Raw genomic sequence first — 18,285 nt, 5'->3', positions numbered from 1 at the left:
TATGCTCTTATGATGTTAAGAAGTGCTTAAAAATACTTCCCTTAATTAAAATGCATTCTACCTTTTTTGTGTTAACTCTCGAACAAGTTCAACACAAGTCACAACTAAGTGTGAAATGGTATTGGGCTCCCAATAGAGCAAATAAAGACTATCTCGAGTCCCTTACTACTTGTTCTGAGTCCCAATACGCAACAAAAGGAATCTAAATCTCGACTATAACAAATTTGGATACTCTAGTTTAGAATGTTTTTTTCAAGTGTAGCCTCCTATCGGAACAACCAACTATATCTATTACTCCGTTAAGGGAAATGTAAATAATGCCATACAAACACCAGTTAAAGATTCAAGTTCAAAAATTTGAAACAAAACGCCCCAAGTACAAGCTAATTTATTTAGATGCAATATTCACAAGCTATTGAAAACCATATTACAAACTCTAATTCATCCGAAAGAAACAGCTAGACTACTACAAGTAGCAACCATATTGCATAGCTTTCATGTCTAATAATGGCTCTACCTTAAAACCAATTAAAAAAACACAAAATTAAGGTAACCTTTCATTCCTCGGCAATTATAGTCCCTCACGTACGAGGCAGGAATCTAACTCAACCACATAAACAGCCAAATTGAATTGAATTGGTCCGTGTTCTCCTAGGGAATGAAACAAACTGGTCCATTTTACTTCAGGCCTAAGCAATCGTAATAAGTAATGAAGAGACAAATAACTATTTCTTTTATATATTAAGAATAAAAATATAATATCATTTTAAATAAAAAATATATAAATATCAATATGTATTATTTTCCATTAACCTGGACTCTTCCCTATTATCACCTACCCTCCAAAATTCCGTGGCCCCGGGTGAGCACCACTTTCATTCAAAGGAGAAAGTGTCACCCCTTTCTTTCTTATTGCCTTTACAATTTTTTATATACATCCAAACCTTAATACTTTTTTGTACATTATCTTTTACAAGCAATAATTAATGTGCATAATGAACGCACAAAGATGACATAAAAATCAAGACCCTTAAAAAAATCCTAATTCTACAACCTCCTCCTGTTTTGGTAGCTGTTCCCATTGCTGCCACTGCTAATTGTATTTGCTGTGACAAGGGAATCATAGCACGCGCCGCCGCTAAGACTTGGCGCGTGTTCTGACATTATGCTATTGAAGCTGTTACTAGCATTACTCTTCCCATCATCACTTGCAGGTTTTAGTTTTACACGCGGGGAAGAATCATAGGTGGGGTCACTATCTTCCCAGATTTGGATCCTCTTCTTATCAGGCACGTGGTCATTCACGCGCCACACCTTCACCGACTTATCCAAACTCCCAGTGTAAACCGTCCAGCGCTGAACGCCGTCGTTACATCGCTCAGGTTCTTCCTGAACCGCGATGCACTTAACCGGTCCCGTGTGGCCCGTCAAAACCGAAAGGCATGAGTGGGACCCACTCTCCTCTCGTTTCCAGACACAAACATTCTTATCTGCGGACCCACTGAAAACAAGATTGCTCCCCGCCGCCGCCAGACACAGCACCGCGAGGTTGTGGCCGTTCAATACGCCGCCGTGAGTGAGTTCGTTGTTCTTAAAATCACGATCCCAGTAGTTAACCAACCCGTCAGAGGAACCGCAATAAATAACCGTTGATAAACTGTTAACTGCCAAAGAAGTCACAGCGTTTTCTTGTTTCAAGAGAATTCTATCTAACTCGTGCTTCGTTTTCTTTCCCTTTGATTCTCTCTTCCACATCTTTACCGTTCCGTCCGCTGAACCAGTGAACACGATTCCCCCCAACGCTGACACAACTGCGTTGACCGAATCATCGTGAGCTTGAATTGACTCCACGCACTTTGAATCAGACACGCGCCAAACCTTGAGAGTTTTATCCCACGACCCTGAGTACAACAACCCTTCTTCCTCGTCCAAGCTTAAACTCGAAACGGCATCGAAGTGCTTCACCTTTACCGCGTTTCGTTTCGGACGGACTTCGACGTAATTCTTTGGATTCATTGAACTCTTGACGTAGTCTTTGAATTTAGGCAAGCTTCCAACGCGTTTGTACCTTCTAGGGTTCTTATTTGAGGCCTTCCAAACACGGATCTTTCCATCTCGATGACCAGTGAAGATTTTCTCATTGGAGATAACAATTGTTTTGATCAAGCCACTGCTTGATTTGAAACCCGTGTAGTCGTTCATATGTTTCCAAACCCTAATATTCTTGCTGTCTGAACCCGTGTACAACAAGTCCCCCGAAACCGCCAATGAGTATATGTGTCCCTCTTCACGAACAAGGGATCCGATGAGGTCGTTTTCCAAGTTGTTGCGGTTGCTGTCGCCGTTGTCGTCGTAGTGGTTGATAGCAGAAGCGATTGAAGACCATGGAGATGAAGAGTCTTGGTTCCATGGTGACATAATCAAAGGAGAGGTATTGTTGCTACTACCGGTTGTTGTGGCGGTGGCAATGCTATGACGTTGGTTTGAGAAGTCATCGTCGTCATAGAGGGACGTTGGATCGGAGTTCAAAATAATGGCTACAAGTTTTTTTCTGTGATACGCGTTTTGATCTTCTACTAACATGGTGCCACTTCCAACTCTTGCGTTTTTCATTCAATATGAACAGAACTAACAAGATTCTATTGTACTATGCTTTTTTAATATTTTACAAGTGGAGAGAGATATATTGTGGATAAGGCTGTGTTTGAGGTTTATAGCGAAATAGAATGAAGGAAAAGCTGGGTGAGAAGTTGGGGGGATGCGTTTATATATAGAGAAAAAAGAATAAGAGTGGGGTGGAGGACACGTGGAAGTGCTATGTTTCTTGTCCTCTGTCGATTACACTCCAACAACTAATATACAAAAGTTATTTTATATTTTTATAATTATATTTTTATTATATAATAATATTTAATTGGATTAGAACACTTAAAATGGAACAAGTAATCTCCATTCATAAGCAAAGTAGAACTCAGATCACTTATCCCAAAAAATTATATTTCTATCTAATCAAATACAACAAGTAATATAATTATTCATTTATTATTTCTCTATTTAATGGAATAATACATTTTAATTGGTTTGGTAAGACATAAACATGTAAATATGATCTCCACTCAAGCAAAGTAAGGAAGATTAGTGAGCTGTTTAATGAAAAAAATATTATTTTATTGTGAATAAATTTGTCATAATAAATTCTATATTCTTTTATTTTTGGAACACTTCCTCCCCATTTCTAGACTAAAACTGCTATGTTATATTTTGAAATTCTATACTTGGGAAAGTAGGGTTTGTGTAATTTTGGCTTCTACACCACATCATCAAAACAACTTTTCAGCTTATCGTAAGACGATATTTAATGCTTTCCTCATTTTTGGTGATGGGTTGTTTGAAAGAATTTATCTTATATTTTAGTATTAGACTTTTTAATATTTGAGAGGATTGAATCTAAATTATTTATTTAAAACAATTAAAGGATGTACATAACATTGTGTAAAATGTTGTTCAATGAATACTTTTGTATTGATATGTTACGCCAATGGTTTTGCACTCAGATAACCTGTTATCTATCCTTTTGAAATTTGTTGACTTTTGTTTGCAGCATTAACTCACCATGTAATTCAACGTATGTAGACATCTTTAAAAGCCTTTTCCAATGGATCACCTAACTCTATACAATGGTATGTTTAATGTTGAAAAGGTTTGATCGATATAATCTTAAACTAATACATACACCTATAGCTGTTCAATAAAATATATATGTAGTATATCTCATCGAAAGACAATTTTAGTATTCTTATCTAAGTTTAATATTAAACTGATTAAATGGTCGTATCAAATGCAAATCTAGCTGGTAATCCTAACTAAGTGTAGATTGGAATATTATATAAACAATATAAAATGATGGGAATATTATATAAACAATATAAAATGGTGCAGGTTTATGGCATCACCATAGTTATAAAAGTTATAGTGTTATAACATTTGTGATATTGTGATTTATTAATAAGATTTATGACAATTTTAGTATTTATTAATGATGAGACTCAAATCCCCTTTATTTTAATTCTTAAATATTTTATTTTAACCACCAAACTACCTTATGACTCATTGTTTCTAATATTGTATGCGATTGAATTATGGGTTAAAAGTTAAGAGAGTAAGTTAATATGCAGTTAATTATGGGTTAATATACATTGATATGACTATGAATGTGAGACATTTATTATGGTTGTAGCTTTTAATTAATATGCGGTATTTAATACATTATTGAATAATAAAGTAACCTTTTTAAAGGAAACGAAATTTAAATAGTAATTAAAGTATACTAGTGATGATAGAATATGGATGACATTGGCTTTGAAATATATTATAAGGTGTCTTATATATGCAAGTTTTTGAGAAGTTCCAAGGCAATGAATGGCACAGCCGGCCACAAACAAAAACTAGGCGTGCAACTGTGCCACATTAATTCCTTTCCCAAATTGTCTGCTTGGTATAAAAAAAGTTTTGTTTTGTTTCTTTACAATTTGAGAATTTTTCATATATATGACAGACAAAAACTTGGTTGGTCAAGTCAAGATATTTGTTGAGAATATGGATCTTCTCTTTAGAAATAAGAAATAAGTATATTGTTATCTCTAATCAATCATTTTCCTCCAAATAATATAAAAATATTATTTTATATATTTAGGCATTTTATTGAAAATATGAGCTATCCATTTGTTGAACCATAGATAGAATATAATATTACATTTCAAAGATATTTACAAGAAACTCCATGAAAAAAGGGCAAACAATTAAGTTGCCAATAAGGCAATCACCACAAGGTAGGTACCCCAACCCACCGTATCAAATCAAGGATGGGGATCATCTGTCCTAACTTGGTGTCCTCATTCTTGTCTCACTCCACTTATATTTATACATGTGGAATTAATATATTACTTTAATAAAATATAATTAAAATGAAGTATTATTTTTTACTTTGGCAAACATTGATTGATTCGGAATATGGAACATAAACTTTCTATGAACAGATAATCCCGCTCCATATGATGAATCTCCTCAAAAAGGTTAGGTACACAATGGGCTTAACTTATTCTTTAGTATAGTTTGAGGGCTAGCTTATGATTGTTGGTGAAAATATATGACCTTGCCCATAACAACAAGAACTAGTACCTATTGAAGGCCTTCCTCAATTGTTTAACACAAGCAAAATTGGAAAGTTTCAAATAGTCACATTTTGAACTTGAAACTTGGATGGGTTTGTTATTATAGATGTTGGTTAATGGATAATTGTTTTATACGAGTAGACAACATAACTTTTACATAAAAGGGTTGTATGCCATAGTTATTTAATTGGTCAAGATCTATAGTTATTTACACCAAAATTAATTAAGTCTATGTTATATTTCATAAGAATACATTTTTGTAAACCAAAATTTTCATATTATTATTAATAATTATTGCGTAATTAATCGATAATCAATACTATATATGATAAATTAACATGTGTGGATCATAACTTTCTAGATGATAATGACAAAGAAAAGGAAATTTAGTTTCAATTCAGGTGAAACAGGTTACTTCACATGAGATCAATCATTCAAACATTTTTATTTTCCAAGTTGTATGTAATAGCAACCAAAAATATCATTTATAGTTTTCTTTTGAATGTTTTTCTATATTGAAAAAACATTATTATCAATTACAACTCATCTCTAATCATCAGCTATATATAATATTGTCCCACAATATGATCCACAATAGAAAAATATAAAGAAGATCTCAAATTATTCTCACTGTGGACTAGGTCAGCTTCTGACATCTCCTCCTCAAACCATTCAACAACGTTGTCTTGAAAGTTTCAACAGAACCAAATAATTCACAAGTCCACATTCTCATTATAATCACCAAAACAAATGTTTTTTATTTTATTTTTTAGTATTTTGCTATAAATCTAAGGAATATCAGTGTGACGTGTGTAAAAATAATATGAATAACCTATCCATAGGAGAATAAAAATAATATGTATGTATAAAAAACTAAATATTTAATATTTTAAGAGATAAGAATTTTTTTTTATGACTTTTAATGGATTATCCTCATCCTTGAGGGCTTAGTTTAAAGAACCCTAAAGTTAATTTACTTTTCCTCATTGCATTTTGTGTCTACTAAAATAGTGAAGTACTAATCAACAATCACGTCATCCTAATCCAAACATGATTCTTGCCTAAAACTCTTTGTCTCTTTATTTTCAACATTGATTTGCTATTGTTTTTATTAAGATTGTTATTGTTTTTCCTATTATCTCATTCACAATTCAACTTTTCACTTTATTTCGCATTATTGTTTGCTCTCTCCACAACAATAGTAAGAGTATCATTAGTAAATAATATTTTATAGAATTTCGAAAGTGATAATTAATATTTTTTTCCTTCTCTCTGAAAAAACACTTACAAATTAAATCAAGCAAAATATTTAGTAGTCCATGTAAAGCTTATATAGACAATATTTCTTTATCTTCTAATTATAAGTCATTCTAAAATTTTAAAAGTTCTAATTAATAGTCTGTATAAGACATTTTATATTCTATATACATAGTATTTATCATTTTTCATCTTATTTATTCTTATTCATCAATGAAATATAATATTTTTATGAAAATTCTGAAAACAATTAAATATGATAATAATATTATAATATACTTAAAAAATACATTGTAAAATATAAGTAAAGGCACCTTGTAGTGAAGTATAATATATAGTTTATAACTTGGTCATTATAATATGTACTTAATAGTATAAAGATACCGAGTCAAAGGGTTTGATGTTGACATTGGTTCATTCATCTTGCTTGAAAGATTCTTGAATTTAAATTGAAAGATTGTTTTATTTTTAATTTGAACTATATTTTCATTTATTACTCTTTTTATCTCTTATTTTCCAATTTTATATCATTAATTTGTTAAGAGAAAAATGTATGTATTGACAATGTTGTATGAGTTTTATATACAATCATTATATTATCCACTATTCATGTTTAATCATTATTGATTCATAAAAAAAATACAAGTAATGAATGATGTATCAAGTATTAATTAAAATGATAGTCATTACATATATATTATACTCTTAAATAAAATTATATTAATTTAATTAGTTTGAATCAATTTTTATATTATTTCTACTTGAAGAGGAAATCAATTCACATAATTTACCATTTCCCGGATAGTTATTACATTTTTCGATTCAAGATATATTTTAAAAAGAAGTCAGAATAATTAAACATGGACAATAAATAATATAATTAATAAATGTTGTTACATGATTTAATTAAGAAGCTGGTAAAGTTAATGAAATCATCAACACGTACGTTAAACCCTTTCAATGATTGGAAAATTATGTTCTTTTTGACATTGTCCCACTCTTCTATTATCCTTTGCCATCAGAATATTATATTCTAATATTCTATTATTCCACTACTTCTTCTTCTTTGCCCTCAACACATTTATTGATTTCAATCATTGCTGTTTGTTCCTCTTGGCATTATCCTATTTCCCATGTTCTTTAACAACTTATGGATTTTTATTTTATTTTTCTTCTTCTACCTGAATATTGTTACGTGTATATGAATCCAATCATATTATTTGAATGAAGTCAAATGTGTGGAATAGTATACAACTGATACACATTTAATAATACAAAATTTATAATCGACTAGCATCCTAAAATATAAGAGAAATGATATATGTATTGTCAATAAAATAGTTTTTTTATATGCATTGTCATTCTATTATTCATCCTTCTTATTTAATCATTAATTTGCTATTAAATATAAGTAAGATAATTGATTGTGAATCATTTATTGACTATGTATAAATTTATATAATAACAATATATAACTTGGACATAATGATGGTTATAATGTTCTTTTAAATATATTTTAGTGAAAGCAGTTCAGAGAGTAGATAAAATTAAAATATGTTGAGATAGAGATATAAATTGGTGCATAATAACAAATTTGCCAAAAAGAATCTACTTGAATAGTAGACAGATGAAAGTATAAGATATGAACACCTAATTGAATACCCAGAAAGTGTAAGATTCCATTTGAATAATAGATTGTGTGTAATTTGGGTTAAATCAAAGTTACTTAACTAAACCCATTTTAATACATGGCTTAAATTTATAGCTCGTATAAGTTAGGGGTGGTCAGGTTGGGATGGGTTTAGGTTTGTCCTTACCCGACCCTAAATATTGGTTGAGTTACTTTTTTGAATCCGGACTTTAGACCTGAAGCTAACCCGACTCTAAATAGCGATTGAGTCATCTTTAAACTCGACTCGACCCCAAATAGCGACTAGGTCAACCTTTAAACTCGACCCGGCCCTAGATCTGATTAAATATAATGCATACTTATTTTAGATAAAGACTTCTCAATATTAGTTATTATTATGAATATGCAGTTTGATATATAAAATGATATATGTATATATGTATTATTACTCATGTATATATTATGGAAAAATTAAAGAATAAATGATATTTTCGCCTAAAAGGATATCATTATGTACACATTTGAGTAGAAACACATACAAACATCATCCTTTTCAGACCCTAAATATTAACTGGGTCTATTTTTGGAACCCGAACCCGGCTCTAGACTCAATCAGACCCGACCCTATTCGGACTCAACCATGATCAGGCCGTACTAAGTGAGCAGGTAAGGTCGGGTCCTGCTCGCTCTAGTATAATAAATCTTTATACTGTCAATATATAAATTTCACACTCTACTATTAACACTTCCCAAGTTCCTATTCGCTCAATATTTTCAAATTTTGACAAATATTATTTCAAAGTAGGCCCAACTTGTGATCGTTGCAATTATTAATGAAAAATATCTGAAGATTGGGGTGCAGATCTAGAACTTCCATTTATAGATGGAAAATGATGAAACATCTTAGTGCTATACACATGGCGTGATGATACAGCATTATTAAACCATAATGATGTTGGGGTTCCCAAAAGGGACGCTGGAACAAACAAAATTGTCCAAGATGACCAAATCAAACGTGAGACGTGGTTGCCACTAACCACTATTAGTGCTGTACACTTGGCTACCTCTTTTTTGCACTATACAATTAACTTTGGCCCATAGACCATGACTTAAACATCTAGCCAAATTCAATGTGTCTGGGAAGCTAAGTCAAGGTCTTGTTTCAATCCATAAACAAATAATATAGCCAACAATGATTGAATGAAGATTAGATCGACGTGTGTTTTATGACAATTCTAACTTTGCATGGTTAATTAATATGCGATGGGATTATCTTCAACAATAGAGTTATTTTCATTCATTAAATTCTCTATGGTTGAAAATGTGTTTAATGAGAAGTGATTATGTAGGATGTTGTTAATATTAATAAGGAACTCGAGTGTACGTGTCAAGTGCAGATATAGTGGGTTGAAATGTTGACCAGCGTGAAATTAGAAGCCATAATATTCAGATAGAACAACCATTGTATGTAACTCCTTACAGGGAAATGACAGCATCAGTTGCAACAAAATATCTCAGAATGCAGCTGGAACTAAGAAGTGATCATGAGCCAGCGCACCTCCAATATTTTTACATTGATATAATTTGTTTGAAGACATATTTATTCAATCCCAATCTAAAAAGACATTTCACCGCTGAGACGAGAGTTATAACTGTCAATCCAAGAATAGACAAAGTAAATTCATCGTGAACGGTCTCCTATCGTGACTGGTCAACTAGACTATCTAAAAAGATATATTGTGGACGAGACAAGAGTTATAATATAACACAAAAGACCATCTCTAACACTTATCTATTACGATAATTGCATATGACTGTCATAGGTCGCATATTATCTATCTACTACGCTTTTTCTACGGCGGTATGACCGGCCTACATACGGCTACCCAACTTAACACAAGTTATAAGTCTACTACCCAATACATAGTACACACCTAGCAGAGCCGTCAAAAACAGGGAAGCAACCTCTCCTTGTTTGAAGCAAGCCTGACAAGGCCATTTGGTCGGTCACCCCAAAATCTACAAGGGAATATTCCATACACATCTCCACTATAAATAGGGGACTTTCCCCTTATAAGGAAGTTATATTTTTTTATATACTCTCTTACTTTTGTACTCTATGTTCTTATATTTACTTTGTATATTGACTTCATTGTCATAAATCTTTTCAGGTATCTCCTTCTGCACTCTTAGGCACATCTCACTCGACACTAAGAAGACTCCACTTGCTACTAATCACTCAGACTTTACCTCTCCAAAACCAAGAACAATATTATTTACATATTTTAATTTTACTTCTTACTATTATAATTTGAGATTAATATTTATGCACTAATAATGCACAAATTTTTATACTATTCATTATTAATATATTAATTATTATTAAATGTTAAATATATATGTAATTTTGAGTAATGGTAATGATGCTAATAGTTTAAAAATACTTACACTTAAAATTTATAGATATTAGAACCTTATAATTTTATGGAATTTGGATCCTTTCCATTACTGGAGAGTCCATTACCATGTTAAGACATGACACGTGGCAAAAATAAAAATCCAACAGTCCTAATTTTAACTCATTTTTTAATAAAATAAATTATATTTATTGTTTCCCCTTAAAATCCAGTACTGGAGAGTCCAGTACTGGAGAGGAGTTGGACTCAATTTTATGATTTTTTTAATGAAAAGCATCATTGGAACTTGGGGCTTTATCATCACTGTGACAAACCTTATAACTTTTGGGATACTTATGAAAGAATATGCTACCCATCAACAGGATTCTCATATTCATAACCTAATTGAAGCTAGTAATCACATGAATTGAATCTTTATCAACTCAATTAATATATATTTTTATTTTAAAATTATAATTCAGTATATTTGCATATATTTTCAAAAAGAGTGAATTGACTTCTGCCAAACCCATCCATTAACTCAAGCTATGGTGAAATTGAACTCAACCCACTAAGCATTTCCGTCAATTAAATATATTTGAAGATTCAAATACATTGAATGATAAATATAGGCCTTTCATCTCACTTCTACCGTACGAATCTGTTGTAAGCCCAACGTAACAGGCCCTTATCAAAAGCCCATAAAAGTGGTCTATTTCGTCTTCTTCTACTTGAAATGAAAATGGCAGAAAGACAGTACCAAATTTTCAGCATTATCATCAAAAATGGAATTCGTTCCTGAAGAAGGAAAGCACCAACTTTTAGTTAGTTTTGGTTCGTACCACTTTATATGATTTTTCCCACTTTTTCTCATATCTTACATTTTTTATGAAAATTTGGATCAACATGTTCTATTCGATACAGATAGAAGAAAAACCGAACAATAAACATACATCATATATTCATATATACAACTAAGAAATACAAAAATATTGTGAGTATTAAATGTGAGGTCCATATGCTTTGCTGCCTGAAATCCCGGGTAATGCAAGTCTCGGGAATCAGGATCATTAGAGTTGAAAATAGAACTAATAAAACATCAATGATCAGAATTTCATGATAGTATAAAAAATGCTGGTTGACAAAACAAAATTTGAGATTGAGGAAGAAAATATCTTTTTTTTTATAACTAGCATCACATGTATCATTTAGTAAAAAATAATATTTTTAGACAAAAACATGGGGCGGCACAGATTATGTATTCATGACTTCAGGAAAGTGCCGACATCTTAGGACCTGCTAACTATGTCTTAGGCTATTAGCTGTATCACTAGGCTTCTCGGTCCTCGATACTTATATTTCTAATCATGTAACTTTTATTAATTAAAACTCGTTTTTTTTTTATAGTTATAAGTAAGCACCACTTTTACATAAACAACGATCCTCTCCATTGCAAGTGATCGAAGTACAAAATGTGATTTAATTATTATTCTTACTATTTTAAGATGTTTGATATTTATTTTAATAAACTATGTGAATATGGTTTATTTTAAAATATATGTGAACATAATTGAAAAGAAAGCATGGAAAAATAGTAGGACATGTTCTAGGCAAGAAGTCGGATATGATTTTTTTACTCTGCCTTTTCTCAAATCTGCCCCAACAAGTGTTGTCATGACAACCTACTACGTTAAACATTAGTCCTATATAATAATGTTACGTGCTTATCTCTAAGCTAATATAAGGTTTATTTAATTTATTTTGGGTTATCTACATGTTTTATACATTGTTAGTCTTTCATCCACCATTTATTTTCAATTATTATTGACTTTATAAAAATACAAATAAATAATATACTAACTATGAATAAATCTTTATATAAATATTACGTGAATATTACACTATTTTATTAATAGTTCTAATCAATACGCATATATGATTTAGAGCTATTTCTTCCGAGATCACTATCCAACAAATCACATAGAAACAGTAAAGGTAAATATGTAATGTCATTCGAATGAGAAACTAAAGCATATGAAAGTGTGACATTTTATTATATCTTCTCTATAGTTACATCTATGCCCAATGCCCATCTTTAAAATCCGCTTTTAATTTCTTGTACATCTCATCCCTTGATAAAATCCTTTTCGTTTCGGGGACCAAAAAAAGAGTAACAAGATTTTATCTCACTCCTCGCTTCAATCATATGCAATGAGGATTAATTGTCCTATATTTTGTATCTCATTATATCTCTGTCCAATAAAAAATTATAATATATCTAAAAATAAAATAATATAAATAATATTTTTATATTATTTAGTATGATATAATTGACTTGAGAAATGAGAACAAATTGTAACAAATTGTATTATAGTTCCAATCATATGATTCATATTTTACTATTTCCACATGGTTGTGGATGATTGATACAAAATAGACATATGTATTATGATATAATAATAAAAAATTTAAGTGTTTTTTATACCGTAGTGAATCATCTATCATTGATTTTCAAACAAAAGTAATACAAATTTGTAATGAATAATATACTGAAAGTGTAAAAAACTTTACACTATCAGTGCATAGATTTTAAAGTCTAAAAATTTAACTTCTTTTTGTCTGTTGCGTGCGTTATCTGTTTACATGGTACTAAAATTACAATAAAGTCCACTAACAACACGAAAAGATATGTGCATTGACTTTTTAAAAAATATTTTAATAAATGGTAAAATGTATATATATAAATCTTCATATTATAGTCTATCAATCAATTCATATTTTACTCAATTTCCACATGGTCGTGGATGATTGATACAATATAGACATTTGTACTATGATATAATAATAAAAATTTAACGTTCTTTTTTGTCTGTTGCATGCGTTATCTGTTTACATGGTACTAAAATTACAATAAAGTCCACTAACAACATAAAAAAGGTGTATGCACTACCGTATATGAATTTGATAAACTATTAATGCATCATTTATCATTGTTGATTTTTTTAAAATATATATTCTAAATGAACAGTAAATAATAAAATATATGTGTATAAATTTTTATACTGTCAGCATATAAATTTTACAGTCATAAACATTATAAAGTGAAAATGATAAATCATATTTTGAAAACCGTACTGAACAATGACGAACAGACACATGGTGTATTGGTGTTGCACCTTGAATAATGTATTTTTGTCTATGGGCCTTGAACAATGTATTAATTTTCATTGTGATGAAAAATTGTATTCTTACTCCATAATATATATTGAATACATATATGCTCTCCAACCCTTCAACATCATGAGGACGAGTAGAATATTTGATGGAAAAAAATGGCGAGGAAAGTAACAATTCCATATTTGAAACTGTGAATGGGTAAAAATGTTTGAGTTTTCACAGAGTGTTGGATTCTCATGCACATTTAAATATTTTTCGTTTCTTCTTTTCCCAACCTCTTACCTTTAATTAAAGAAAATCACATTTTATCTAACGTTTTGTATTATTTTTAGTGTGTGTACTAAAAGTATTTTGTTGATAAAAAACAAAACCTATTGTTGTGATCTTTATATCTTAAGAGAAATTAAATTATTAGTCTCTAACTGAAGGCTGGAATATCATATTTTTCTTATAAAAAATAAGACAATTAAAGATGAAAATAAAACGTATCCATCTATCACATCATGAAGGATGCCGAAAATATATTGTTGTTGTGAAAGGCCAACTAAAGCTTGAAGTCCATATCACACAAAAACTAAAGTATAAGTTATATTATGAAAAAAGAGAGGCTATTGTTGTGAGGTTATGGTGTGTAATATCAACCCTCTCTTTGAGAAAATTCTTCTGTTCACTATGATTAATTCTTGATTTTCGATCAATAAGCAAACATCAAATCACTTTTTCAAACTGGATAACGAATATCATTTATTGTCTTAATACTATGTTGTAATAACTTTTAGCCTTTTTCTTTCTACTCTTCTTCCTCTTTTTCTCTTGTAATTATCACATTTTTTCTAATAAATCCATCCTTTTTGCGATAAAAAAAACTGCGAATGTAATTGGAAATTTGTAATTGTGTAGTTTGTTGAGTGAACAACTTTATTCCATAAAAAATTTAAATGAATAAAATTGATATGCAATATTTATTTATTAATTTATAACTATAAATTAAAGCAATTAATATTACAGATAAATTTAAATTTTCCAATCATGTCTTTTTAATATTTATTTTATGCAAATTTCAATTAAGTAGTATTTATATGAAATTAAATTATCTCCTTATAACATGAAATAATTTATCTACCGCTAATAAAAGTATGATATGTGTACTATTTTGTTTAAATTTAGCAAACGTTTTTATAGGAAGTAATTAAATATGACAGATGTCATGATTTTAATAGTTGAAGAAGATAATTTAACTCATTATATCATGATATACTTTATTCTATATTTATATATGCATATTTTCAAAAAGTCATGATATTAGGTTTTGTGTATTTATTTCACTTTTGGAGTAAAAATAACTAATCCTAGACATGATGAATATAAAACCTTAAAGCTAATGGGGAAGAAACGAAAACTTAGTAGGTATTTTATACGTAAAAACAAACAAAATTTAATGAAATTTCAACTGCTAAAATTAGCTAATGAATTAACGAGAACTTTTATGATTTTTAGAAACTGAAAGTTACAGCACAAGCTTCCTTCAATATTTTCAGTGGAGGTTATTAACTAAGTAAAAATAACTCTTATCATCAAGTATTCACATATATTAATTATTTACCTAAGATAATATGGGTAACCATATATAGATATTAAGCTCTGAACAATGCACAGATCAAAATATATTAAAAGGGAGATGGTAGTGCCTGCACTCAATCATATCCTCCCAAACAATATCATATATCACATTCACATTCGAGTAAAGATTCTCTCCATTAATAATACTTGTTTTTAATAATGGTAAAAATATAATTTTATTATAATAAAAAATATATATCTAATTGAAAGTTGCATTTCTTTTTTACTTTTTAAATAACTTATCGTTCCTAACTAATTACATTGGTTGCTACATGTTTGAATAATTGTTTTATGAATGAAGGGTTTGACATAAATGAATAATAGTGACATGCAAATGTTATATTATAATCATAATCGTTATTATCATATGCTTTTATTAAAAGAAATCATATCATGGTTATCGTTCCATATTATATGAACTTGCTTAGGGCACGCGCCTATAGCTCCAACACTGAAACCCAACGTTATTTATTCTCCTGGTCCCAACAAAAGCAAAGCAATTAAGTTCATCATCATTCACACAGAAAAGGAAACCAAAAATGGCATCTTTAGACCCCAAGCTTCCATTGAAACCCATCCCAGGAAGCTATGGACTACCCTTCTTTGGACCAATCAGCGACAGACACGACTACTTCTACCACCAAGGTAGGGACAAATACTTCGCCACAAGAATAAAAAAATATAACTCCACTGTCTTCAAAACAAACATGCCACCAGGTCCATTCATCTCTCAAAACCCTAGAGTCATTGCTCTCTTGGATGCAGCGTCTTTCCCTATTCTTTTTGACAACTCCAAGGTTGAGAAACGCAACCTCCTTGACGGTACCTTCATGCCCTCCACCGATTTCTTCGGTGGTTACCGCCCCTGTGCTTTCCAAGACACCACTGAACCCAGCCACCAACTCATCAAAACTTTCTTCATCAACTTCCTCTCTTCAAAACACAGTATCTTTTTGCCTCTCTTTCGCAACGCCTTGTCTGAACATTTTGCTGATCTTGATGACCAGCTTGCTGGGAAACACGGAAAGGCGAGTTTTAACTCTTCCATTGGAACTGCTATATTTAACTTTATCTTCAGACTCATCTGTGAGAACAAGAACCCTAACGAGACCAAGATCGGGTCCAAGGGTCCCACGCTGGTGCAGACGTGGCTCGGAGCTCAGCTAGCGCCGCTTGCGACGCTCAACCCTCCCACTATAATAGGCTACCTGGAAGATTTGGTGCTCAGAACAGTTTCGATACCGGCGTGGACAGTTAAGTCGAGTTACAAGAATCTGTATGAGGGTTTCTCGGTTGCTGCTACTGCGGCGCTGGATGAAGCGGAGCGATTAGGGATCAAGAGAGATGAAGCTTGTCATAACCTTGTTTTCATGGCTGCCTTCAACGCCTTCGGAGGACTGTCCAACCAGGTACACTTTTTTACAGTTATTGGTGATACATATTACACTGTTCTATATATGATTCACTACTTAGTGTAAAACATACTATACAGTTAACCAAACATGTATCAACAAGTGAAATTTATAGAATAGTTATTATTATAGTATCAACTTTTTATAATAACTTGATAACTTACTATTTTATAATTATGAATAACTTTTACATGTAAGTGTATATTATTAAGGGGTTTCACTAATCATTATCATAATAAAAATGATTAAGGAATCGAAAGTGTAAAATCAATTTTATACAGTTGTCTAAAGTGCTAATTTATTGTCTGAATCTTGATGAAATTCTAATTTAAATTTATTAATCAACTATAACAATCTAGAATTCTAGATACATGTTATTATATATATATTTATGGAATCGGGTACAGTCATAATTGGTGTCTTAATTATTATAATATATTTGTCAGTTTAATGATAAACACTTGATTGTACAACTTGTATCATTGTAGGCAAAGTTGTGTATTAGAAGTTTAGAACATTGGACACAAGTTAAATATATTTTGTAATTGTGAATAACTAAGAACATCCCTTGTATATGTTGTATTCTACTGCAACATTAAAAGTTTTTGGAATCGAGCACAGTGATTTTAAGTATAAAGTGTTTTATTATACAACAGCTTCCAATCCTGATAAAGTGGGTAGGACTGGGTGGAGAAGAATTGCACAAGCAACTCGCTCATGAGATCAGGACCGTTGTTAAGAAAGAAGGTGGAGTCACATTCGCTGCATTAGAAAACATGACTTTGACCAAATCAACGGTCTACGAAGCTCTAAGGATTGAACCTGCTGTTCCATTCCAATACGCAAAAGCGAGAGAGGATTTAGTGATTCAAAGCCACGATGCATCGTTTCAGATCAATAAGGGTGAAATGCTCTTTGGATATCAACCGTTTGTTACAAAGGATCCTAAGATTTTCGATAATCCTGAGGACTTTGTGGCTGATAGGTTTGTCGGGGATGGTGGGAAACTGTTGAAATATGTTTTGTGGTCCAATGGACGCGAAACCGAGGATCCCACACCTGATAATAAACAGTGTCCTGCTAAGAATCTGGTGGTACTCATGTGCAGGTTGTTCTTGGTGGAACTCTTCTTGCGTTACGACACGTTTACTATTGACTTTAAGCCACTTGTCCTGGGTCCCACCGTTACTATCAAGTCACTCACTAAGGCCTCCAACACCTTTTGATTATTTCATCAAAACCATTAATAAAGTAAATTAATATTACGAATAATGTGTGGGAGTGGAAGGGTAACTTAATAAGGACACAATTACCTAAGAAAGGTATATGTACTTTTACTCACTGTGTATGATTTTAAAGTATTACTGTAGTAGTATGTTACGTATTTAAATTTTGTTTGTTTTGTAATTCATATGTATTCATTGTTTCCTCATTTAAATTGATTTCCCAGAATGTGTTAATAAATTTTCTGTTGGTTAACCATCACTATGTGTAAGAGCTTCATTTTATCTTTTCTTTACATTAAAATTATTTACTAGGAAAGAAAAGAGCTAGATCTTAATGATTTTCCTAATTCTAACCTTTTAATTTGAACACTTTTCCCCCAATGAATGAGCTTTTAT

The 18,285-nt window shown here is 31.2% G+C and overlaps 3 protein-coding genes across 4 annotated transcripts in view; 2 read left to right on the top strand and 1 right to left on the bottom strand.

The window, feature by feature from the left end:
- Positions 877–2,749, bottom strand: LOC109352292 (uncharacterized WD repeat-containing protein alr3466-like). The gene is made up of 2 exons (XM_019594214.1): positions 1,254–2,749; positions 877–1,221 (listed from the first exon to the last, which is right to left on the bottom strand). Exons 1-2 carry the CDS (start codon positions 2,611–2,613, stop codon positions 1,205–1,207), a joined length of 1,377 nt encoding a protein of 458 aa, XP_019449759.1. The 5' UTR covers positions 2,614–2,749; the 3' UTR covers positions 877–1,204.
- Positions 7,341–18,285, top strand: part of LOC109351525 (cold-regulated 413 plasma membrane protein 1-like) — a 27,396-nt gene continuing 16,451 nt past the window's right edge. For both annotated transcript variants that reach the window (XM_019592988.1, XM_019592987.1), the window contains exon 1: positions 7,341–7,345. The gene's annotated coding sequence lies outside the window, so the exon portion shown is untranslated. The remainder of the gene's footprint in view (positions 7,346–18,285) is intronic.
- Positions 15,711–17,898, top strand: LOC109351522 (allene oxide synthase 3-like). The gene is made up of 2 exons (XM_019592984.1): positions 15,711–16,660; positions 17,320–17,898. Exons 1-2 carry the CDS (start codon positions 15,791–15,793, stop codon positions 17,887–17,889), a joined length of 1,440 nt encoding a protein of 479 aa, XP_019448529.1. The 5' UTR covers positions 15,711–15,790; the 3' UTR covers positions 17,890–17,898.

Source organism: Lupinus angustifolius, chromosome LG07, assembly GCF_001865875.1.
Source record: "Lupinus angustifolius cultivar Tanjil chromosome LG07, LupAngTanjil_v1.0, whole genome shotgun sequence".
Lineage (NCBI taxonomy): Eukaryota > Viridiplantae > Streptophyta > Magnoliopsida > Fabales > Fabaceae > Lupinus > Lupinus angustifolius.
This window is presented reverse-complemented; position numbering and strand designations above follow the sequence as displayed.